This window comes from Gorilla gorilla, chromosome 4 (genome assembly GCF_029281585.2).
Source record: "Gorilla gorilla gorilla isolate KB3781 chromosome 4, NHGRI_mGorGor1-v2.1_pri, whole genome shotgun sequence".
Lineage (NCBI taxonomy): Eukaryota > Metazoa > Chordata > Mammalia > Primates > Hominidae > Gorilla > Gorilla gorilla.
In genome coordinates this window covers 143,426,658-143,451,318 of record NC_073228.2, presented here as the reverse complement: position 1 = coordinate 143,451,318, position 24,661 = coordinate 143,426,658, and the positions used below count along the sequence as shown (strand labels likewise).

The window sequence follows — 24,661 nt, the reverse complement described above, 5'->3', positions numbered from 1 at the left end:
AGTAGCTGGGATTACAGGTGCAAACCAAAGACGCTCTGCTAAGAAGATTAAAGCAAGAGAGGCTGACTATGGTGGCTCATGCCTGTAATGTCAGCACTTTGGGAGGCCAAGGGAGGACAGCTTCAGCCCAGGAGTTTGAGACCAACCTTGGCAACATAGGGAGACCTTGTCTCTACAAAACATTTAAAAATCAGCTGGGCATGGTGGTGTGCACCTGTAGTCCCAGCTATTCAGGAGGCTGAGTAGCTGGAACTACAAGCAGGAGGATCTACAACTGGGAGGATCACTTGAGCCCAGGAGGTCAAGGCTGCAGTGAGTAGCCACTGCACTTCACCCTGGGTGACAGGGCAAGACCCTGTCTCAAAAAACAAAAGAAGTTACGTCAGGTTCCAGGAAATCCTTTAAAAATACGATCTGTGTGACAATGTTGACAGCTTCCAGTAGTGATCAAATATACAGCTAATACTTAATTTTTGGATTACAATATTTTCTCTAGGTAAAAAAGATTTTTCTCATGAAGCCTATCCCTTTTAATGATATGTTATATAAAGATATTAGCAAAATTTGTCATTTATATAATCTAATTTGTTGTACTACTATATTTAGATAAAAATTAAAAGCTTACACTATCACAACCCAGAAAGTAAAGCTAAACAAGGCCCAGCCTGGCCAACATGGTAAAACCCATCTCCACTAACAATACAAAAATTAGCCAGATATCGTGGCACATTCCTGTAGCCCCAGCTACTTGGGAGGCTGAGGCAGGAGAATAGCTTGAACCTGGGAGGCGGAGGTTGCAGTGAGCTGAGATCGCGCCACTGCACTCCACTCCACTCCAGCCTGGGCGACACAGCAAAACTCCCTCTGTCTCAAAAAAAAAATAAATAAATAAAAAATAAAGGCTAAACAAGGCAAGGCAGGTGCAGTGGAGGCTGAGGCAGTAAGACTGCTTGAGGCCAGGAATTCAAGACCACCCTAGGCAACAGAGCAAGACTCCATCTCTACAAAATAGAAACATTTAGCCAGGCATGGTGGCGCACATCTGTAATCCCAGCCACTTGGGAGGCTGAGGCTGGGGGATCACTTGTGCCCAGGAGTTGGAGACTGCAGTGAGCTATGGAGAGACAGGACTAGCTGGATTTCCTAGACCAACTAAGAATCCCTAAGCCTAGCTGGGAAGGTGACCGCGTCCACCTTTAAATACGGGGCTTGCAACTTAGCTAATACCCGACCAATCAGAGAGCTCACTAAAATGCTAATTAGGCAAAAACAGGAGGTAAAGAAATAGCTAATCATCTACTGCCTGAGAGCACAGCAGGAGGGACAATGATCGGGATATTAACCCAGGCATTTGAGCTGGCAATGGCTACCCTCTTTGGGTCCCCTCCGTTTGTATGGGAGCTCTGTTTTCACTCTATTTCACTCTATTAAATCTTGCAACTGCACTCTTCTGGTCCGTTTTTTTTTTTTTTTTTTTGAGATGGGGTCTTGCTCTGTCGGCCAGGCTGGAGTGCAGTGGCACGACCTTGGCTCACTGCAAGCTCCGCCTCCCAAGTTCATGCCATTCTCCTGCCTCAGCCTCCCAAGTTGCTGGTGGCGCCTGCCACCATGCCCGGCTATTTTTTTTATTTTTAGTAGAGACGGGGTTTCACCATCTTAGCCAGGATGGTCTCAATCTCCTGACCTCGTGATCCGCCCACCTCGGCCTCCCAAAGTGCTGGGATTACAGGCGTGAGCCACCACGCCCGGCCTACTTTTTCTTAATTAACTTTTAAATTTCAACCACTCCAGGACTATAGGAACACTCTACCTAGAATATTCTTCCCATCCTCTCCTCCCCCACATCCACCTTCAGGCTTCACTTAAATATTGCCCTTAGAGACCTTCCCAGAAGCCCTTTTCCGCCATTTCAATTTATTTCTTATTAAGTACTACGGTAAAGCCCAGGTTGCTTTAACAACTTTATACAGTTCTTATTTGTCTGTGTGATTATTATTATTTGAGACAGAGTCTCACTCTGTCGCTCAGGCTGGAGAACAGTGGTGTGAATCATAGCTCACTGAAACCTTAAACTAGGCTCATGCAATACTGCCTTAGCATCCCGAGTGAGGTGAGACTACCGGCACATGCCACCACACCTGGGTGTTGCTTATTTTAAAAAATATTTTGTAGAGGCTGGGCACGGTGGCTCACGCCTGTAATCCCAGCACTTTGGTAGGCTGAGATGGGTGGATCATGAGGTCAGGAGATCGAGACCATCTGGCTAACATGGTGAAACTCCGTCTCTACTAAAAATACAAGAAATTAGCCGGGTGTGGTGGCACATGCCTGTGGTCCCAGAAGCAGGAGAATCGCTTAAACCCGGGAGGCGGAGGTTGCAGTAAGCCGAGGTCGCGCCACTGCACTCCAGCCTGGGTCACGCAGCGAGACTCCGTTTCAAAAAAGAAAAAAATTTGTAGAAACAGGGTCTCACTCTGTTACGCTGTCCCAGCTGGTCTTATACTCCTGGACTCAAGCCATCCTCTCTCCTCAGCCATTCAAAATGATAGGATTGGCCAGTCAGGGTGACTCACGACTGTAATCTCAGCATTTTGGAAGGCTGAGGTGGGCGTATCACTTGAGCCCGGGAGTTCGAGACCAGCCTGGGCAACATGATGTAACCCCACCTCTACTAAAAATACAAAAAATTAGCTGGGCATGATGGTACATGCCTGGAGAATCACCTGAGCCCAGGAAGTTGAGGCTGCAGTAAGCTATGATTGCTCCACTGAACTCAATGCTGGGTAACAAGAGTGAGACTCTGTCTCAAAAAAAAGTACTAGGATTACAGACATGAGCCTTATCTATGGGAACAACTTTTTTTTTTTTTTTTTTTTGAGAGGGAGTCTCGCTATGTTGCCCAGGCAGGTGTGCAACGGCATGATCTCAGCTCACTGCAACTCTGCCTCCCAGGTTCAAGCAATTCTCCTGCCTCAGCCTCCCGAGTAGCTGGGATTACAGGCGCATGCCACCACGCCCGGCTAATTTTTTGTATCTTTAGTAGAGACAGGGTTTCACCATGTTGGCCAGGCTGGTCTCGAACTCCTGACCTCGTGATCTGCCCACCGCGGCCTTCCAAAGTGCTGGGATTACAGATGTGAGCCACCGCGCCCAACATCTATGTGATTGTTTAATGTCTCTTGACCCAGTAACAAATAGGGACCTGACTTCCAGCTTTTTGCACAGTGCCTGGTCCATGAAAACTGCCCAGTAAATATCTGTTGAAGAACCAGATAGTTACAATTACAGTGACTGTCACTGATTGTAAGACTTTTTTAAAAAAAACATAGCTGAGGCTGGACACGGTTGTTCATGCCTGTAATCCCAGCACTTTGGGAGGCCAAGGTGGGCAGACATTCTTGAGGTCAGGAGTTCCAGACCAGCCTAGCCTTGCTAGCAAGACAAAACCCTATCTCTACTAAAAATACAAAAATTAGGCCAGGCACAGTGGTTCACGCCTGTAATCACAGCACTTTGGGAGGCCAAGGCAGGTGGATCACCTGAGGTTGGGAGTTCGAGACCAGCCTGACCAACATGGAGAAACCCCATCTCTACTAAAAATACAAAATAAACTGGGTGTGGTGGCGCATGCCTGTAATCCCAGCTACTCAAGATGCTGAGGCAGGAGAATTGCTTGAACCCGGGAGGCAGAGGTTGCAGCGAGCCAAGATCGCGCCATTGCACTCCAGCCTGGGCAACAAAAGCATAACTCCATCTCAAAAAAATTTAAAAATTAAAATACAAAAATTAGCTGGGTGTGGTGGCACACACCTGTAATTCAAGCTACCCAGGAGGCTGAGGCAGGAGAATCACTTGAACCTGGGAGGCAGAGGTTGCAGTGAGCTGAGATTGTGCCACTACACTCCAGCCTGGGCAACAGAGTGAGACTTCGTCTCAAAAATAAATAAATAAATAAATAAACAAATAAATAAATAAATAAACAAAAATAAAACATAGCTGAAATCAAGCTGCATATAATCAATGGCATGTCAGCTTAATTGGCACTAAATATACTTTGCTTCTTAGTAGAATAATGGTACATCTTTCAATTGACGTGTTTTAGAGTCAACGAAATAAGGTACATGGAAAGGCAATAACCTCATTCTCTGATACTGCAGCCATGGGATCATATACCTAACAAAACAGAAGTTTAGCAGAGTGGGGTGGCTGTCTGTAATTCCAGCACTTTAGGAAGCTGGGGCAGGAGGATCACTTGAATACAGGAGTTTGAGAGCAGCCTGGGCCACACAGCAAGACCCTATCTCTACAAAAAATTTTTTAAAAAGCCAGGTATGGTGGCACACACCTGCTGTCCCAGCTACTGGGAAGGCTGAGGTGGGAGGATCACTTAAGCCCAGAGGGTCAAGGCTGCAGTGAGCCGTGATTGTGCCACTGCAGTCTAGCCTGGGCAACAGAGCAAGACCCTGTCAAAAAAAAAAAAAAAACAAAACACACACACACGCACACACAAAAAACACAAAACACAAAACAGAAGTTTAGAATTTTGGCAACCAGAGCCAAGGCAGAAGATAACTAAGTGAATGAGAGAGACAGGACAGGAAAATCGTAGGTATTCCAGTAAAACTACTTCTACTTCTATAGCAAGTAGGGGAACAAAAGTATTAGGAAGTATACATAGTACCAAAAGCAGATCAGACAAACAGCTGTTCCTTGCTACTAACTCCAGGAGATGAGGAGCAGTGGTAGCAACTCCACAGAGAATCTCTGTCAGGATCTGAAATTCCATCTATTTTTAGTTACAGAAGCAGTGGTCTCTGCTCTCTACCCCCTCTATGTCCACAACAAGGGTGGCACATAGCCAGGTAGATGGGAAGAGTCTATGTGAATAGACAGATGGTGGAGCACCTATGCCAAAAGACTTCACCACTCACTAAGCTTCAAAGGAAACACTGAAATGCGAGGAAAAGGGCTTCCTTCCTGGCATTTGCGCAAGGATCTCCTCCACCAGCTGAATCCCTCCTTAGTAACTACATAGCAAACCAGAAACCTAAAGAACTTATTTGTTGGGTTACTGACACCCTCTTCTGTAACACTAATCACACATGTACTGCAGTACGAAGCTTGAGAAAATGTGGTGGTGGGGGGAGATGAATGCTAATATCATTAACTTGGTGTGTTTCTGTGCTACTTAATATAGCTGGATAGTGGAGACCTTAAAGAGATGCCAACTGGCTGGCCAGGAGCCGGTGCAGTGGCTCATGCCTGTAATCCCAGCACTTTGGGAGGCCAAGGCAGGTAGATCACCTGAGGTCAGGAGTTCGAGACCAGCCTGACCAATATAATGAAACCCCATCTCCACTAAAAATACAATAATTAGCCAGACGTGGTGGCATGCACCTGTAATCCTAGCTACTTGAGAGGATGTGAGAGGAGAATTGCTTGAACCCGGGAGGCGGAGATTGCAGTGAGCCGAGATCACGCCATTGCACTCCAGCCTGGGCAACAAGAGTGAAACTCCCATCTCAAAAAAAAAAAAAAAAAAAAAGAGATGCTAACTGGCATCCTGTTTTCTACTATACTCTGTAAAACTACGATCACCCAAAAGAACCTGCATGAACTATTTTTAGTAAGAAGCATATAGGTAAGTTTCAGTACTCTGATGTTTTGAAATACAATATGTAAAAACTGTTAACCTAAAACTGTAAATCCTTGAAACTTAAAAGTAATACTTTTCACGGACTTTACTCTTTCAAAGCACAGTTGGTTAAGTTTCTGTTTTACAAATTCTCCAACACTAACCTAGAGTGTTCAAAATGATGAGTCTGACCACGGTTACCACAGTCTTCCTACAGACAGACAATCTCTATAAGATGGGTAGATCAATAGTCACATAAACTGTTAAATTTTACTATGCTACAAGACTGGCTCTCTATTTGCAAAATTCATATGAATAACATAAGAGCAAAAAAAAAAAAAAAAATTCAAGTTAAAAAAAAAAAAAAAGGCCAGATCCAAGTTTCAAGCCTGGGAGTATATTTCAGAACAATTATTCAAAACACCAACTGACAGAGATTTTTGTGGCTCCCTTGAACATTTCAGCCTCCAAAACTAGACATGAGACACTAGTAACAAAAATGTGAACAGGTACATCTAAAGAAATGTCTTTTTAAAATTACATTTTATGTAAGCTTAGAGATGGAAGCCCCTTTGTTGACAATGAAAGCACCCAAGATGGCATTTAATCAAGCATCATCTACTACAGTAATAAAAAGAATTTACTGGCTGGGCGCGGTGGCTCATACCTGTAATCCCAGCACTTTGGAAGGCTGAGGCGGGCAGATCACGAGGTCAGGAGATTGAGACCATCCTGGCTAACAACATGAAACCCCATCTCTACTAAAAACACAAAAAATTTGCCGGGCGTGGTGGCACGTGTCTGTAGTCCGTCTCAAAAATAAAAAATCATCTTTGGGTTACGTGGATGGGCAAGTTTAATGACAAGTGGCCATATAAGACACAAAAGAGAAGACACACACAGAGAAGGTGATACAAAGATGGAGGCAGATGCTGGAGTGATGTAGCCACAAACCAAAGGAGCCAAGGAATGCTGACATCCACCAAAGTTGGAAGAGGCAAGGAAGGATTCTCCCCTAGAACATCCAGGGGGAGTATGGACCTGAAGACAGACTTACTTTAGACTGCTGGCCTCCAGAACTGTGAAAGAATATAGTTCTGTTACTTTAAGCCACCCGGTTTGTGGTAATTTATTATGGCAATCCTAGGAAACTAATACAGATGGTATAAATATGTAAACATTTAATCTAAAGAAAATCACTCACTCCATTAGTGTGCTATTATTTTAAGAAATCTAAAACTCCTACCATTGAGGCTTTTGTAAAAATCAACTTTGATTTCAAGGCTTGTCTTGTTTTGAGTCAGGATCTCGCTCTGTCACCTAGGCCGGAGTGCAGTGCAGATTATAGCTCACTGCCGCCTTGAACTCTGGGCCTCAAGAGATCCTCCTCTTCCACCTCAGTCTTCCCAGTAGCTATGACTACAGGCGTGTGCCACTAAACCTGGCTAAGTTTTGCAGTTTTTGTAGAGAAGGGGTCTTGCTGAATTGCTCAGGCTGGTCTCCCAGCCAAGTGATTCTCCCACCTTGGCCTCCCAAAGCACTGAGATTATAGGCATGAGCCACTCTACCCAGCTAATTTCAAAGTTTTTCCCTGACATAAGCCCTTAAGAATTTAGCAAAGCAATTCTATCACTTATATTGGCATGATGCATTACAGGTGGTGGGGTTAGTGCTCAAAGGATAGCAGCAGACACTTCTATAATAAGATAATGTTTAAGAGAATTGATTTCACAATTCTAGACCTACAAAAATATCACATGTATTAAAAACATATTAAGGTGACAGTATTTTGAAGTTTGCTGAAGAATACTGGGATTCAATCCCTTTTTTAGTTTAGAAATATTATAAGACTTCATTCTTTTCACATTCAGGTTTTTTTTTCTTTTTTTGCTTGGGGTGACGATGAAGTAAAAGTGAAACATATATTTAACACTGACACCTAAGATTTTGAGATTATACCAATTCCGTAGGTCAACATTATTGGCATGTTAAGACACCATGATAATATTTAAAAACTTAAAAAAAGAAAAGTCCACCAAATCTAAGAAGCCCCTTTCCTCTGTAATGTCCCTCTAGTGCCCTCTATTGACGAAGCCCAACATTTTGTTCACTGCAAAGGTGAAAGAGTCCAGCTCTTCACCAGCTGAAATACATACTTCAGAAGTTATTTACTCAAAGCAGAGCAAGTACGGGAGGGTGAACTTGGAGCCAACTAATAAACTGCTAAGTGGCAGGGGTGTTTCACTATTTGTTCCTTTTTATCGGTGGGTAATGCTCCATCCAGTATATGGATTTTCTACATTTTGTTTACATATTCAGCTAATGATGGATATCTGAGTTGTTTCTAAGTATCGGGTACTGTGAATAAAACTGCCAAGCACATTTGTAAAAAATAACAACAAAATTACCTTTTATGTAGTCCAAAATGCTAAACCCTCTTCTGTCTAATCTTCCCCACAGGCTTGCAGGGTACAATCTCCATTCTACAGACAGGGAAGCTGAGGCTCAGGAAAATTCGCGAAGTGACTTGCCTAAGGCCACAAATGCTCCAAAATTCCACCTTTTCTTTTCTTTTTTTTTTTTTTTTTTGGCCACCCCACCTGATACTGGCATTCACTGAATGTTGTTGGCAAACACAGAATACCATGCTTTAGGTACTAGGAATACAAAGAATAAGACAAGAACTTTGCCCAGGAGAGTTCAGTCTAAATAGGGGAATAATCAATCATGTCTACACACTAAGAAACGATTCTACAGTTGAACTCTGACTGCCTATATGCCTCATGCATGCTTCCTAGAGAAGCCATTTCTGCTGGGTCCCCAAGTATGAATAAAGAATTTAGGAGGTAGGGGGTGGGGTGAGAAGAGATTCTCTGTATAAGCAAAGGCAATGAACAAAGACCGGAGAACATGATTCCAGGAAGGACCAACTACAAGCGTTACAACTACAGCAGCATTCCCCAGGAGATACTAATTACTAATATGTATTACAGTAATAAAGACAGTAATATTTTTCTTCTAAATTTTACCTTTTTTTTTTTTTTTTTTTTGAGACGGAGTTTCACTCTCGTTGCCCAGGCTGGAGTGCAGTGTGCAATCTCAGCTCACTGCAACCTCCGCCTCCCAGGTTCAAGCAATTCTCCTGACTCAGCCTCCTGAGTGGCTGGGATTACAGGCCCCCGCCACCACGCCCAGCTAATTTTTTTTTTTTTTTTTTTTTGTATTTTTAGTAGAGACAAGGTTTCACCATGTTGGCCAGGCTGGTCTCAAACTCCTGACCTCAGGTGATCCACCTGCCTTGGCCTCCCAAAGTGCTAGGATTACAGGCCTGAGCCATCGCACCTGGCATTTTTTTTTCTTTTTTGAGACAGAGTCTCGCTCTGTTGTCCAGGCTGGAGTACAGTGGCTCAATCTGGGCTCACTGCAACCTCCGGCTCCCGCATTCAAGCGACTCTTCTGCCTCAGCCTTCCAAGTAGCTGGGATTACAGGCACCCACCACCATGCCCAGCTAATTTTTGTATTTTTAGCAGAGTTGGGGTTTCACCATGTTGGCCAAGCTGGTCTCTAACTCCTGACCTCAGGCGATCCGCCTGCCTTGGCCTCCCAAAGTACTGGGATTAACAGGCATGAGCCACGGTGCCCAGCCAATTTTATCACTTTTAACACGTTTTTAAGAAATAATACATGTTTTTGTAGCCTTAAAGCAGTAATTTGCCTCAAGAAACTTGCACACCAGAAAGCAAATGATGCCTACATTTGACTTTCCATCTGTGTTCTGAGGTATAAACAGCATTTCGTCTCCAGCATTGTCTATTTGACCATCACAGATCTATCCTATGTTTCTTATCATAATTCAATATATATTTGAGAAGTTATTGCCGGGCATGGTGGCTCACGCCTGCAATCCCAGCACTTTGGGAGGCCAAGGCAGGTGGATCACCTGAGGTCAGAAGTTCAAGACCAGCCTGGTCAACATGGTGAAAACCCATCTCTACTAAATATACAAAAATTAGCTGGGTGTGGTGGTGGTCACCTGTAATCCCAGCTACTTGGGAGGCTGAGGCAGGAGAATCGCTTGAACCTGGGAGGCGCAGGATGCAGTGAGCCAAGACCACGCCACAGCGCTCCAGCCTGGGCAACAAGAACGAAACTTCGTCTCAAAAAAAAAAAGAGAGAAGTTATTTAATCGAAGCTTATTATATATTAAATATTTCAAGTGTACTCATTCCCAACTGACTTATATCTAGGAGAAAGACATTTTTTATTATTTATTTATTTATTTATTTAGAGACAGTCTCGCTCTGCTGCCCAGGCTGGGGCGCAGTGGCACGATCTCAGCTCACTGCAAGCTCCGCCTCCCGAGTTCAAGCCATTCTCCTGCCTCAGCCTCTCAAGTAGCTGGGATTACAGGCGCCCGCCACCACACCTGACTAATTTTTTTTGTATTTTTAGTGGAGATGGGGTTTCCCCGTGTTAGCCAGGATGGTCTCATCTCCTGACCTCATGATTCGCCCGCCTCGGCCTCCCAAAGTGCTGAGATTACAAGCTTGAGCCACTGCGCCCGGCCGAGAAAGACATTTTAAATGGAAAGCAGAGTCCTTTGATTCTTAAGCCCAAGTAGTCGTATTATTTCAAAATAAACACAAGCAAAGAACAGGCATTTTTCAGAAAAATAAGGATGACCTATCCATGATGGGATAATTAATAATGTCAGCAGCAGCCTAACTGCAAAATATGCAGTCTGTATTCTTTCTTTTGCTACAATGTATCTGTTGGAAACAAATTTTCATATTATACTGCAATGAAAACAATATACAGTAAGACATTTAAAGGAGTACCTGATGAGGATGACTTTTATTATGTAAGAAAAATACTATTCTTAAAACTGATAGCAAAATAAGAATGACAGATGTTTCATCTTGATAGTTCTTTTTTTTTTTTTTTTTTTTTGAGATGGAGTTTCGCTCTGTCGTCCAGGCTGGAGTGCAGTGGTGCGATCTCGGCTCACTGCAAGTTCCGCCTCCCAGGTTCACGCCATTGTCCTGCCTCAGCCTCCTGAGTAGCTAGGACTACAGGTGCCCACCACCACGTCTGGCTAATTTTTTTGTATTTTTAGTGGAGATGGGGTTTCACCATGTTAGCCAGGATGGTCTCGATCTCCTGACCTCATGATCTGCCCATCTCGGCCTCCCAAAGAGCTGGGATTACAGGCATGAGCCACCGCACCCAGCCTCATCTTGATAATTCTTAATAATTCTGTTTGTGACATATTTTGATTATATATTTTAATTAATTTATCTGAGATCGGGTGGGGCATGGTGGCTCACACCTGCAATCCCAGCACATTGAAAGGCTTAGGCGGGTGGATCACTTGAGGCCAGGAGTTCAAGACCAGCCTGGTCAACATGGTGAAACCTGCTAAAAATACAAAAATCAGCCAGGCACGGTGGTGCATGCCTGTAATCCCAGCTTCTTTTCTTGGGAGGCTGAGGCAGGAGAATTGCTTGGGCCTGAGAGGTGGAGGTTGCAGTGAGCTGAGATCATGCCATTGCACTACAGCCTGGGCAACAGAGCAAGACTGTCTCAAAAAAAAAAAAAAAAAGAAGAAGAATTAATTTATCTGAGGTAATTTGTGCTGTCAATTTTTTTTTTTAAGAGACAGATCTCGCTCTGTGGCCCAAGCTGGAGTGCACCGGCATGATCACAGCTCACTGCAGCCTTAAACTCCTGGGCTCAAGCGATCCTCCTGCCTTGGCCTTTTGAGTAGCAGGGATTACAGGCACATGCCACTGCACCTAGCTAATTTAATTTTTTGTAGACACAGGGTCTTGCTATATTGCACAGGCTGGTCTTGAACTCCTGAGCTCAAGTGATCCTCCTGCCTTGGCTTCCCAAAGTGCTGGGATTGCAGGCATGAGCCACCATATCCAGCCAGTGCTCTCAATTTTAATACAAGTATGTATGATTTCATACACTTTGGCTTGTACTCCATCAACAATACTACTTTGATAAGCATTCTAATAAAGTTGGGAAACATCAGATATGAGGAAGAAGAAAACAGTTTATCAGAAGCCAAAGGAACTGAATGAAAATCATGTCAACTATTACGAAAGTTAAACAAAAACTTAGGTATCTACTGAATGTGGCAATTAAGTAATCATTAGTGACCTTACTAAATAGTTCCAGAACAGTGAATAGACTATTCTTTCAAGAATCCTGGGACTGAAATGTCAGAGATGGGAAGGATAAAGATGAGGAAGGAAGTAGCTCTTATGGAAGAGGGAAGTTTAAAAGTTATTTTACTGCTTTTTTTTTTAATAGGGGAAAACCTTCAATAAGTTTGGATGCTAAGAGGAGTTAGTGGAGAAGAGATTGGAAGTATGAAAACAGAGACAATTACTGGAGAGCAAAAACAAGAAAAGGAAAAAGGAAGGAAGGAGGGAGGAAGTGAGTGAGGGAAGGAGGAAGTGAGTGAGGGAGGGAGGGAGAGAAGGAAGGAAAGAGGGAAAGAGAGAGAGAGAGAGAAAAGGATGGAAAGCAAAAGTTAAGTTTGGCAAAGGGAAAAGTAAAGCTTCTCTAGAGATTAGAGGGGAGAAGGGCTATGACTAAAACAAGTAAATCTGGAGAGACAATAGCTCTACAGTCAAGATCGCCTGTATCTGAATCCTAGGTCTTCCTACCATAACCATGTAATGTTAGGCAAGTTTATTTCTCCCACTGTTTCCTTATCTAACCTGGGGAGAACAGAATTATTGAAAGATTATTGAAAAGATCAAGTAATTCCTGATGCACAGTGAGTACTCTAAAGTGGATAGCTGAAATCTGTGTTGTTTTTTTTTTTTTGAGATGGAGTCTTGCTCTGTCGCCCAGACTAGAGTACAGTGGCACGACCTCGGCACACTGCAACCTCCGCCTCTTGGGTTCAAGTGATTCTCCTGCCTCAGCCTCCCAAGTAGCTGGGACTACAGGTGCCCACCACTGTGCCTGGCTAATTTTTGTATTTTTAGTAGAGATGGGGTTTCACCATGTTGGCCAGGATGGTCTCAATCTCCTGACCTCACGATCCACCCGCCTCGGCCTCCCAAAGTGCTGGGATTACAGGCATGAGCCACCGCGCCCAGCCGATCTGTTGTTTTAATACCTTGAAGGAAATCCGTAAGAACTCACACGTAAGATTTATATTTTCACTGCAGAACAGGTACTCTGTTCATCTGCTGAGATTAAAATAATGTTTAAGGTGGAAGGACGGTGGTTTTTAGTCTTTTTAGAGATTAAAAACCCATTTGAGGCTGCTCTGCCTAGGGAGTAGCCATTCTTTATTCCTTTACTTTCCTAATAAACTTGCTTTCACTTAAAAAACAAAATCCATTTGACTCTGATGAAAGATATATGCAGAAAGCCAGGGGCGGTGGCTCATGCCTGTAATCCCAACACTTTGGGAGGCCAAGGCAGGTGGATCACTTGAGGTCAGGAGTTCCAAACCAGCCGAGGTGGGTGGATCACGAGGTCAGGAGATCGAGACCGTCCTGGCTAACATAGTGAGACCCCGTCTCTACTAAAAATACAAAAAATTAGCTGGGCATCGTGGCACGCACCTGTAGTCTCAGCTACTCTGGAGGCTGAAGCTGGAGAATTGCTTGAACTCAGGAGGCGGAGGTTGCAGTGAGCCGAGATCACACAACTGCACTCCAGCCTGGACATCAGAGCTAGACTCCATCTCAAAAAAAAAACAAAAAACAAAAATTAGCCAGGCGTGGTGGCATGCACCTGTGGTCCCAGCAACTTGGGAGGCTGAGGCAGGAGAATCTCTTGAACCTGGGAGGCAGAGGTTGCGGTGAGCCGAGATTGCACAACTGCACTTCAGCCTGGGCGACAGAGGTAGAGACTCTGTTTCAGGGGGAAAAAAAGGCGGGGTGGTGGTGGTGAGAATAGAACACCAAATTTGCAATAGTTGTTTTTTTGTTGTTGTTGTTGTTTTGACACAGAATCTGGCTCTGTTGCCCAGGCTGGAGTGCAGTGGTATGATCACAGCTCACTGTAGCCTTAACCTTTCATCCAGGCTCAAGTGATCCTCCTGTCTCAGCCTCCTGAGTAGCTAGGACTACAGGCACACATCACCATGCCCAGCTAATTTTGTTTCACTTTGTTTTGCTTTTGTAGAGACAGGGTCTCCCATTACAGACCAAGCTGGTCTTGAACTCCTGGGTACAAGCAATCCTCCCACCTTGGCCTCCCAGTGTTGGGATTACAGGCATGAGCCACTGTGTCAAGCCTAAATTTGCAGTTTTAAGCGGGCTTATGAGCAACCTTGCCAATCATATAAAGGGAAGTTGAGGAAGATCTTCAGGTTCCAGGACACAGTTTAAATATCCAATTGTTTGAACAAAAGAAAAAAGGCTGCATCCTCTGGATTTACATACCTAACAGCTATGTAAGGATAACACATGGCTTGCCAGAAAATACACTGGACAGTCAAGAAATCCAGGTTCTCAGTTCAGACCTAGTCTTACCTGGTAGGTCACACGGCCTTTCCAGACAGCAGCCCTGAGATGTGCTGCAGTGCTAACATTTTATGATTCTATTACCCGAAATCTCACTTGACTCTGCAGACAGAAGAACAAATACTACTTTATTTCCCAATATTATAGTTTAACATGATTTTGAAGGTTTGCCTGGAAATCTAACCATCAAAACTTTATTTCTACAGACAAAACAAGTGTGTTTCTGCATTTCTGGGATGAGGCTGCAAAGGTTCCTGGTAGCATGAGGCATGAGTCAGATACTCCTATCCTGGGAACTGCCTAGGATATTTTAGCAGAAATATACAGAATTGGACCTTGTCAAAACCTCTTCCTTGTCAGTCATCAGTACAGTAATATACACTGGGAGACTTCAGAGAAAACCTAGATTTATTAACAGTTATCCTCGATGGCTGTTCGAATTATATTTAAATAACAATCTAGTAGAGCCAAAGAAAGTGCCTTAATTCAATGATCTTTTGTAAAGGAAATAAAAAATACTTTTTTAGTGGGGAAAAAAACAATTCCCAGAATTTATGTGAAGAAGCTCACCTTTTGGAGTAAGAAGGTATGTCTGCTATCCAAGATAGAACTAATTTAAACAGCCATATTCAGACAACCATTTATTAAAGTTCCCAATACTCCACATGACTACCTGTTAATTCATCATTTTGATAGGAATTCAACCAGTCCTTACCTCTAATATTAATCTAATATATGGTACCACACCTCTAGTACAGTATTTTTTTTTCTTTTTTGAGACGGAGTCTTGCTCTGTTGCCCAAGCTGGACTGCAGTGGTGCGATCTCAGCTCACCACAACCTCCACCTCCCGGGTTCAAGCAACTCTCTGCCTTAGCCTCCCCAGTAACTGGGATCACAGGCGCTCACCACCATGCCCGGCTAATTTTTATATTTTTAGTAGAGACAGGGTTTCACCATCTTGGCAAGGCTGGTCTTGAACTCCTGACCTCGTGATCCACTCGCCTCGGCATCCCAAAGTGCTGGGATTACAGGCGTGAGTCACCGCGCCCGGCCTACAGTGTTTTTTATTTTTATTTTTTTCTTTTTTCTAGACAGAGTTTCGCTCTGTCCCCCAGGTTAGAATGCAGCGGCGCGATCTCCACTCACTGCAAGCTCCGCCTCCTGGTTCACGCCATTCTCCTGCCTCAGCCTCCCGAATAGCTGGGACTACAGGCGCCTGCCACCGCACCTGACTAATTTTTTGTATTTTTAGTAGAGATGGGGTTTCACCGTGTTAGCCAGGATGGTCTCGATTTCCTGACCTTGTGATCCACCTGTCTCGGCCTCCCAAAGTGCTGGGATTACAGGCATGAGCCACAGCGCCCAGCCCGGCCTACAGTATTTTTAAGCAATTTTTTTTTTTTGAGATGGAGTCTCGCTCTGTTGCAAAGGCTGGAGTGCAGTGGCGAGATCTTGGCTCACTGCAACCTCTGCCTCCCAGGTTCAAGCAATTCTCCTGCCTCAGCCTCCCGAGTAGCTGGGATTACAGGCGAGTGCCACCACACCTGGCTAACTTTTGTATTTTTAGTAGAGACGGGGTTTCACCATATTGGGCAGGCTGGTCTCGAACTCCTGACCTCAGGTGGTCGGCCCGCCTCGGCCTCCCAAAGTACTGGGATTATAGGCATAAGCCACCGCACCCAGCCTAAGCAATTTTTTAAAATACAGTACTGTTCAGCGTTACAACTACTTTCTTTAAGATCATGCTTCGGTAACTTCCCAATCTCAGACATTTTCAAAGTGTACTGTCAGTCTACAGAGAAACTCAAAACATGAAACAGATCATAATGGAAGAGTAATACATAAACTTCTACAGGATCAATGTATTTACAAAACTGGTTTTCCCAAGACCTCACACAAAACCATACAAAAGGCTGGGCACAGTGGCTCACGCCTGTAATCCCAGCACTTTGGGAGGTCGAGGCGGGTGGATCACTGGAGGTCAGGAGTTTGAGACCAGCTTGGCCAACATGGTGAAACCCCGTCTCTACTGAAAATACAAAAAGTAGCTGGGCATGGGGGTGCATGCCTGTAGTCCCAGCTACTCGGGAGACTGAGGCAGGAGAATGGCGTGAACCCAGGAGGCAGAGCTTGCAGTGAGCCGAGATTGTGCCACTGCACTCCAGCCTGGGCAACAGAGCGAGACGCTGTCTCAAAAAAAAAAAAAAAACTTAGCAAATTGGCTGGGCACAGTGGCTCATCCCTGTAATCCCAGCACTCTGGGAGGCCAAGGCGGGCAAATCACCTGAGGTCTCAAAAAAAAAGCAAGTTAATTAGAATTGTATTTAAAAACTACTTAAGGCCAGGCACGGTGTCTCATGCTTGTATTCCCAGCACTTTGGGAGGCCGAGGCAGGTGGATCACAAGGTCAGGAGTTCGAGACCAGCCTGGCCAATATGGTGAAACCCCGTCTCTACCAAAAATACAAAAATTAGCTGGGCATGGTGGTGCGAGCCTGTAGTCTCAGCTGCTCAGGAGGCTGATGCAGGAGAATTGCTTGAACCTGGGAGGCGGAGGTTGCAGTGAGCCGAGATCATGCCACTGCACTCCAGCCTGGGCGACAGAGCAAGACTCCGTCTCAAAAACAAACAAACAAACAAGAAAACTTAACCTTACATAAAGCAATACTTTCAAACTTTTAAAAATACAGAAAGTATTGTTTAAATGACTTAATCTTTTTACACTCCTGATTACTTAATGAACCCCAATCCCTGGTTACTTTAATCCACATACTAAACTGATGTCGACCAAAAATGTGTATTTTGTTGTTTTTTTTTTTTTTTAAGTTGAATCGGTTGCCAAAAAATCTGGATTTATGGCTTCTCTTTTTTTTTTGAATGGAAGATATCGCAACACTGGGCCCACAGATTTTAGCAATGGCAACATTTGCAGGGAGCTGGTTAGCAGTTGCCCTCATCTGATAGCACATGCATTTTCTAGCTCCCTCAAGTTCTCTCTGCTCACTTTGGTACCTGCCTGGCTTTTATAGACATCAGAGTTTGAAATCTTTTTGTTTGTTTGTTTGTTTGAGACAGGGTCTCACTCTGTTGCATAGGCTGGAGTGTAGCAGCTTGATCACGGTTCACTGCAGCCTCTACCTCCCAGGCTCCCGAGATCCTCCCACCTCAGCCTCCCACCTAGCTGGGACTACAGCCATCCACCACCATACCCAGCTAATTTTTTGTATTTTTTGTAAAGACCATGTTTCGTCATGTTGCTCAGACTGGTCTCGAACTCCTGAGCTCAAGCGATCTGCCCACCTGGGCCTCCCAAAGTGCTGGGATTACAGGCGTGACCCACTGTGCATGACCTGAAATCTTTATTTCATTGAGAACTTTGTTTTGAGACGCCTTAAAAGAAGCTAGCCATAGGCCGGGCACAGTGGCTTACACCTGTAATCCCAACACTTTGGGAGGCTGAGATGGACGGATCTCCTGAGGTCAGGAGTTCAAGACCAGCCTGGCCAACAGGGTGAAACCCTGCCTCTACTAAAAATACAAAAATTAGCTGGGCATGGTGGCGAGTGCCTGTAATCCCAGCTACTTGGGAGTCTGAGGCAAGAGAACTGCTTGACTCTGGGAGCCAGAGTTTGTAGTGAGCCAAGATCATGCCACTGCACTGCAGCCTGAGCGAGACTGTCTCAAAAAAAAGAAAAAAGAAAGAAAAAAAATCTCTATCACAGAAATAGATCAAGTGATAATCCTGGCATTACTATGTTTGAAAGCTATGTATGCCAAACGTTATCTGCAACTAGTAGGACACCATTAAAATGTACAATGCACTATTACTGTTAAGAAAAGCTTTTAGTATCCAACTCTGGTCAGTCTTCAACTCCTCAAAGAATCAAGATATTTATTTAGCCTTTTACCCTTCCCAAGAATAGAGAAATTAACCAAATACTTCAACATTACATCACTCTAAGAGCACCAAAAAGCCTCCTACATCTGTATAGCAAAAGTAAAGAAGAAAAACAGGAAGCAAGTCAAAAAGGTCTCCGATCAGCCAAGGAAACCACACAGTTCACAGAGCACATGAAGCCCTCTTCAGTCAAGAGCCTACTGGATCTTATTTTAGACACAATTTTAATAAGCTCTGTGATCTGGTTTCTTAGCCCACAACAGATGAGATGCAGCCAACTGGAAAAGGGCTGGGGGTGGTGCTGCTAGAGGCAGGCACTCAGAGCATCAAAATCAAGGCTGAAGACCTAAAAAGTCAGCAGAAAACCTTAAAACATAGCAGGGTGGGGCCATGTGGTGTAGATACCAACAATCCCAAAGGATCCCAAGCCCTGCCCAGAACTACACACAATGTTCATAATGACCCTCTTTGCTATGCTCTGCTTATAGTATAGGTCAGGGGACCTTAAGACGTATATCAAAATAAAGTCCATCAAAAGCTTTTTCCAAAAAAGACATGGCATTTCAAAGACTGCCAAATTCACAGACATGAATAGCGTCCCTCTGTCAAAGAAACAAGATACTGAATTCCTGAAGATGTCACATGTCAAATGTAGTTTTTCTTAGAAAAATCTTATTAGAACCCAGATGTAGCAACTCATGACATTTAAGTCAAGAAGGTATTTAAGTAGAATTATTTTTTCAGGGAATGATAATTGGGAAGGTTCAAGATCAAGATCAATTATAGAAGCCAAGCAATGGGGATTCCACTGCAGACACATTACTAGGACTGAAGATAAGATAGAACTGATCTTATCCATGCCTAGGAAGTCAGCTATTCAACTTAAAATTGTGGTACAAAGAGTTTGGAAAAAAAAATTAATCTCCATTTTGTTTTCACAATCTTTTTGAGTGGTATACCAAAATAAACTTCATTTTTCTTACCACTGGCAGTCTCAGAGAAGTCAAGCCATACTTTGTGAAGAGCTCTAGGGAATAAACTAGGGGAAAATGGTTAATATTGAATTCTAAAAGTTCAGGCCAGGCCAGATGACGTGGCTCACATCTGCAATCCCAGCACTTTGGGAGGCCAAGGTGGGCAGAACACTTGAGGTCAGGAGTTCAAGACCAGCCTGGCCAACATGGTGAAACCCCGTCTCTACTAAAAATACAAAAATTAGCTGGGCATGGCGGCGGAGTGCCTGTAATCCCAGCTACTCCGGAGGCTGAGGCAGGAGAATCGCTTGAACCCAGGAAGCGGAAGTTGCAGTGAGCCAGGATAGCACCACTGCACTCCAGCCTGGGCGACAGAGGGAGACTCCGTCTCCAAAAAAAAAAAAAAAGTTCAGGCCGGGCACGGTAGCTCACGCCTATAATCCCAACACTTTGGGAGGCTGAGGCAGGTGGATCACCGGAGGTCAGGAACTGGAAATCAGCCTGGCCAACATGGTGAAACCCCGTTTCTACTAAAAACACAAAAATTAGACAGGTGTGGTGGTGCGTGCCTGTAATCCCAGCTACTCGGGAGGCTGAAGCAGAAAAATCACTTGAACCCAGGAGGTGGAGGTTGCAGTGAGCCGAGATCGTGCCATTGCATTCCAGCCTGGGCGACAAGACTGAAACTCTATCCCCCAAAAAAGTTCAAATTATTTCTAAACTTGATTTTATTAAAAAAATCTTACAAAGGCATATTTTAGGGAAAATCCATTCTAGAAAATATGTAGCAACTCATAAGAAACTATATTACCAGAGCAAGTATTATTAATTAAAATGTATGTTTTGTGTCAAAGAGATATTTCCCTCTCTGAAAAAGTCCGTTACACATATAATTCAATGTAGAGATTAAAGTCTACATTTCTTTTTTTTTTGAAAGGGAGTCTCGCCTGTGGCCCAGGCTGGAGTGCAGTGGCGCGATCTCGGCTCACTGCAAGCTCCGCCTCCCCGGTTCACGCCATTCTCCTGCCTCAGCCTCCTGAGTAGCTGGGACTACAGGCACCCGCCACCAAGCCCGGCTAGTTTTTTTTTTTGTATATTTTAGCAGAGACGGGGTTTCACCGTGTTAGCCAGGATGGCCTCGATCTCCTGATCTCGTGATCCACCCACCTCGGCCTCCCAAAGTGCTGGGATTACAGGCGTGAGCCACCGCGCCCGGCAGGTCTACATTTCTTTATCTGTAAATTATTACACATTATACCCACTTGCTCTTTCTCAGGTTATAAAATAAGAGGACAAGCTTCTACAGGTATTTGATAACTTCCCAGTTAGATTCTATAAGGACCTAGCAATTCCTAAAAGCCTTTAAAATACATATGTATATATTTTCTTTGGATGACTACTCCTCAGTGTGCTCCCCTGCCCCTTAAATGGTTAAGACATCTTTGCTTAAGGTTCAAGCTTCTTTATGGTATTTAACAAATACCATTTCATTTTAGTACAAGATTTATTGTCTAAAATCTGCCCTTCTTCATTTGTTAGAAATCAGAGTCAAAAGAAGTTAAGGAGCTAACCTAATTATAGTAACCAATGGGACTGATTCCACACTGAGCAAAAATGAAATGAGGACCAACCGCTGAGCTGAGGTGTTTAAATCATCAATCTGTATTCTTAGTTTAAGACAAGCTAAAAACTGGTTCTCTTCCTCTTGCATCCCCATCCCATCATTCAGAATGGATAACCCCAGTACCTACTTCTAAGTAGCTACAGTTATAGGCCGTGTGCAGTGGCTGATTGATGCCTGTAATCCCAACACTTAAGGGAGGCAGAGATAGGAGGCTAGCTTGAGCCCAGGAGTTCCACACCAGCCTGGACAACACGGCAAGACCCCGTTCTCCACTAAAAGGAAAAAGATGTATTGAAGAAAAAAGTAGCTACCGGTTTAATATAGCCAATCTGAGTAGCCAAGTGAAACACCAAACAGAAATTAATAGTGGTGCCTCCCTACTTCTAAGAAAAAAAACATGAAAGTGGCACTAAGAGGTTACAACATCAGAAAGGGAAAAAAAATAAATTTTAAGCCAACCTTATAGTCTAGATGTATTATTAGGAAAACCTCCTTATTGATAACTAAATAACCCTTCACTTTAAAGAGCAGAGAAATCCTTTTTAATACAAAATCTAGTAAAACCCCTTCTCAGTTAAGAGTCTCGGTAAACATATCACCTAATAGCGTCAAGTCCATTTTGCAAAGAGGCTGTGAAAGGAACTTTTGTATAATTTCTCTGGTGGTTTTCAATGTTCAGGTTTCTACCTCTAGCTTTGCCAATGTACAGCTTTTCTATTAGATCCAATCCTGCAAAACGGAAGTGTTAGTTTCTAACTACATACAGCAACCTCAAGGAATAAAATGATTCCCCCTCTACTTCCCTCTTCCCTCATTAAGTCACCTTTTTTTTTTTCTTCTGAACTTCCAACTCTTAACAGTTTCTGGACAAGTAGGGTGGATCGATGCGTGCTGCCACCCAAGAGGTAAGTGAACTCAGGATATACTTGTGGATCGGGCAAAACGGCTTCCTCTGTCCGCCCGAGCTCAGGCGGTTTTGTGGAGGGAGCTAGGGCAGGTGTGGGAGGAGGGAACAGAAATGGGGCGAGAAGCCCTTTCGACCTCTGCCGAAGGGGCCGCCCAACGCCCCAGCGCCCCCCTCGGCCCCAACCCCGCCATCCTGGCCGGACAATGGCCCTCAAGTGCAGCGGCAGTCCCAGACTGGAGAGAAGCCCTAAAAGTCCACACCACGCGGGCCTGGAAGGGCAGCCGGGGAGGAACGCTGAGGCCGCGAGAGCACCTCCGGCCTAAGCGCGGGCTGCGCGCCGGGGCCTCCACGGGCGCCATCACTGGGAGTGGGGTATGGAGGCCGCCCCGCGGGGCCAGCACCGGCAGCAAGATCCAAGGAGGCCGCGAGCCCGACGGAGACTACGGCGGGAAGTGCAGGCCGCAGCCTGCTCAGCTGGCCAGCCGCGCAGCCGACCTCCGGCCGCTTACCTTGTGGATTCTCTTCAGAGCCATGGTGGGAGGCGGGTGGCGGCGGCCCCCGGGGCGGGGACGGGGGCGGGGAAGGGACGGGGAAGGGGCTAGGGAGCCTGAGGCCGCCTCGGCGATCTCGGTCGGCAGGAGAAGATGGAGAGTTGAGGAGAGCGGGTCCGGCGGGACGGGCTGAGGGCCGGGGCCCACGCAGCTCCTGGGCCTGCCGCAGCGGTCACCGCATCACCCGGCGGCGGCCCCTTTATTCGCCGCCGCCCTAGCCGCCACCGCCGCCGCCGCCGTAGCTGCCTCTTCCTCCCAGGATCAGCGCCGCCTCCTCAGCCGCCGCAGATCCCTCCGCCAGAAAGCAAAAGCCCAAGCCTCGGGCTCGGCCGGCGTCTCTTGGTCGGACAGCCGGACGGATCGCCTGTCTTCCTCCCTGCTGCAGGTGGACCGAGGGACGCGCGGGCGGGCGGGCTGCGCCGCCGGGGTGGGGCCGTCGGAGCACGGGGTGGGCCCGACCGAGGGGCAGGTCGGGAGGCGCGGGGATTGGCGGGCCAGGAGAGGGAGGGCCGAGCCGCGCCGGCGGCGGAGGGATACGGGCCGCCCCTGTGAGTAAGCTACGCACCGCCGTCGCCGCCACGGCCGCGGAGGGCGTGACGCTGCGAAGCCCTGGGCGGAGATCTCGCGAGATCTAGAGCGCGAGTTCTGCAGGCTCCAGCGCCGCGACCGTTGACTTCATTGCTGATGGAAACCCACGCGCGTGTCACAAAAGATAAATAAATATTAAAAGGCGAATGTTGTCCAGAGCTCACGACCGTCCCCGTACCAGTCCCGGGAGGAGGCACTTAGGCCCACTGCAGCGCTCCTGAAGGAGGAAGGGACTTGGCCAAGGTCACAGAGCTCTTCTGAAGTCCTGGGACTTAGCACATCCCTTTCCAGAGGCCGCGTGGCTACAGCTCGGGCATCTGCCACGAGGGAGATGTCTCAAAGCCGCTCGGGTTGCAGTGAGATTGGCCTTCCGGACCAAGGCCCCAGATGGAGAGGATTTGAATGTTGTGTTCTCAGCCACTGGCATGTGTGCCTTCGAGGTGCCCAGACCCTGCTCAGCTTAGTGAATTGCAAATTGTTACAAGCAAGCACTGTACCAGCTGCGTCAGAAAAAAAATCACAGTGTGTGCCCCAAATAGTTAAAACCAACGGCTGGGCGCGGTGACTCACCCCTGTAATCTCAGCACTTTGGGAGGCTGAGGCTGGTGCATCACCTAAGGTCAAGAGTTCGAGACCAGCCTGGCCAACATGGTGAAACCCCATCTCTACTGAAAATACAAAAATTAGGCCGGGCACGGTCACTCACGCCTGTAATCCCATCACTTTGGGAGGCCAAGGCAGGCGGATCACGAGGTCAGGAATTCGAGACCAGCCTGGCCAACACAGTGAAACCCCTTCTGTACTAAATATACAAAAATTACCCAGGCATGGTGGCAGGCGCCTGTAGTCCCAGCTACTCGGGAGGCTGAGGCAAGAGAATCGCTTGAATCCGGGAGGCGGAGGTTGCCGTGAGCCGAGATCACGCCAGTTCACTCCAGCCTAGGCAACAGCAAGAATGCGTCTCAAAAAAAAAAAAAATAGCCGAGAGTGGTGGCGGGTTCCTGTAAACCCAGCTACTGGGGAGGCTGAGGCAGGAGAATCGCTGGAACGCAGGAGGCAGAGGTTGCAGTGAGCCGAGAGCACGCCATTGCACTCCAGCCTGGGCGACGAGCAAAACTCCATCTCCAAAAAAAAAAAAAAAAAAAAACCGACCTCGTGCTCCAGATACCCATCAGGAGGGTCCGCTGAAAATCAAACCTAGAATATTTGGAATTGTTTTTTAGGAGATGGAGAGAAAAAGCTAAATCACTGAGCACCTACCCTGTGCCCAGCCCTACACCATGACTGGTGTAAGATACGGAGCCAAGCCAGGGCTGGAGGCCTTACACAGGAGAATAGTAAAGAATATTTTGCTGGGAGGTAATGCCCACATTCTGAAATCTACCCCTGGCGTTTTCTGATTCTAAATGTCTCCTTTTCGCTACATCCAGAAAGGACCTTGCAGATCATTGATTCTAGCTCCTGAATTTATAGAGAAGAAAAAACTGGAGCCCAACTAAGGGAAGGATCTTGCCAAAAGCCACACAGTAGGTGAGTGGCAAAGCTCATACTGCCTCACCTACTGAGAAGGTTGGACCATTAGGACAGAAGCACCGTGCACCCAGTGAGAGAAAATTGTATCCAGTGGTTCAGGGTGGGTATAGTTGAGGTTGAGGGTAAAATGGAACATCTCACAGCCCCAGATATTTTATTCCTAAGAAATGTGATGGGAGGGGTACAAAAATCTCCACTGGACAGATTTTTTTTTTTTTTTTTGAGACGGAGTCTCACTCTGTCGCCCAGGCTGGAGTGCGGTGACGCGATCTCGGCTCACTGCAAGCTCTTCTCCCGGGTTCAGGCCATTCTCCCGCCTCAGCCTCCCGAGTAGCAGGGACTACAGGCACCCGCCAACCAAGCCCGGCTAATTTTTTGTATTTTTAGTAGAAACGGGATTTCACCTTGTTAGCCAGGATGGTCTCAATCTCCTGACCTCGTGATCCGC

At 45.9% G+C, this 24,661-nt stretch overlaps 1 protein-coding gene across 2 annotated transcripts in view; it reads right to left on the bottom strand.

Annotated features, from left to right (window-relative positions):
• The window catches only part of UBE2D2 (ubiquitin conjugating enzyme E2 D2), a 61,943-nt gene extending 39,232 nt beyond the window's left edge, over window positions 1–22,711 (bottom strand). The window contains exon 1 of one of the 2 annotated variants that reach the window (XM_019028205.4): window positions 22,051–22,711. In XM_019028205.4, the coding sequence (XP_018883750.1) occupies window positions 22,051–22,074 (24 nt within the window). In that variant the 5' untranslated portion in view covers window positions 22,075–22,711. The remainder of the gene's footprint in view (window positions 1–22,050) is intronic. The other variant, XM_055389158.2, reaches the window with a different exon arrangement.
• Between the last annotated feature and the right edge of the window lie 1,950 nt (window positions 22,712–24,661).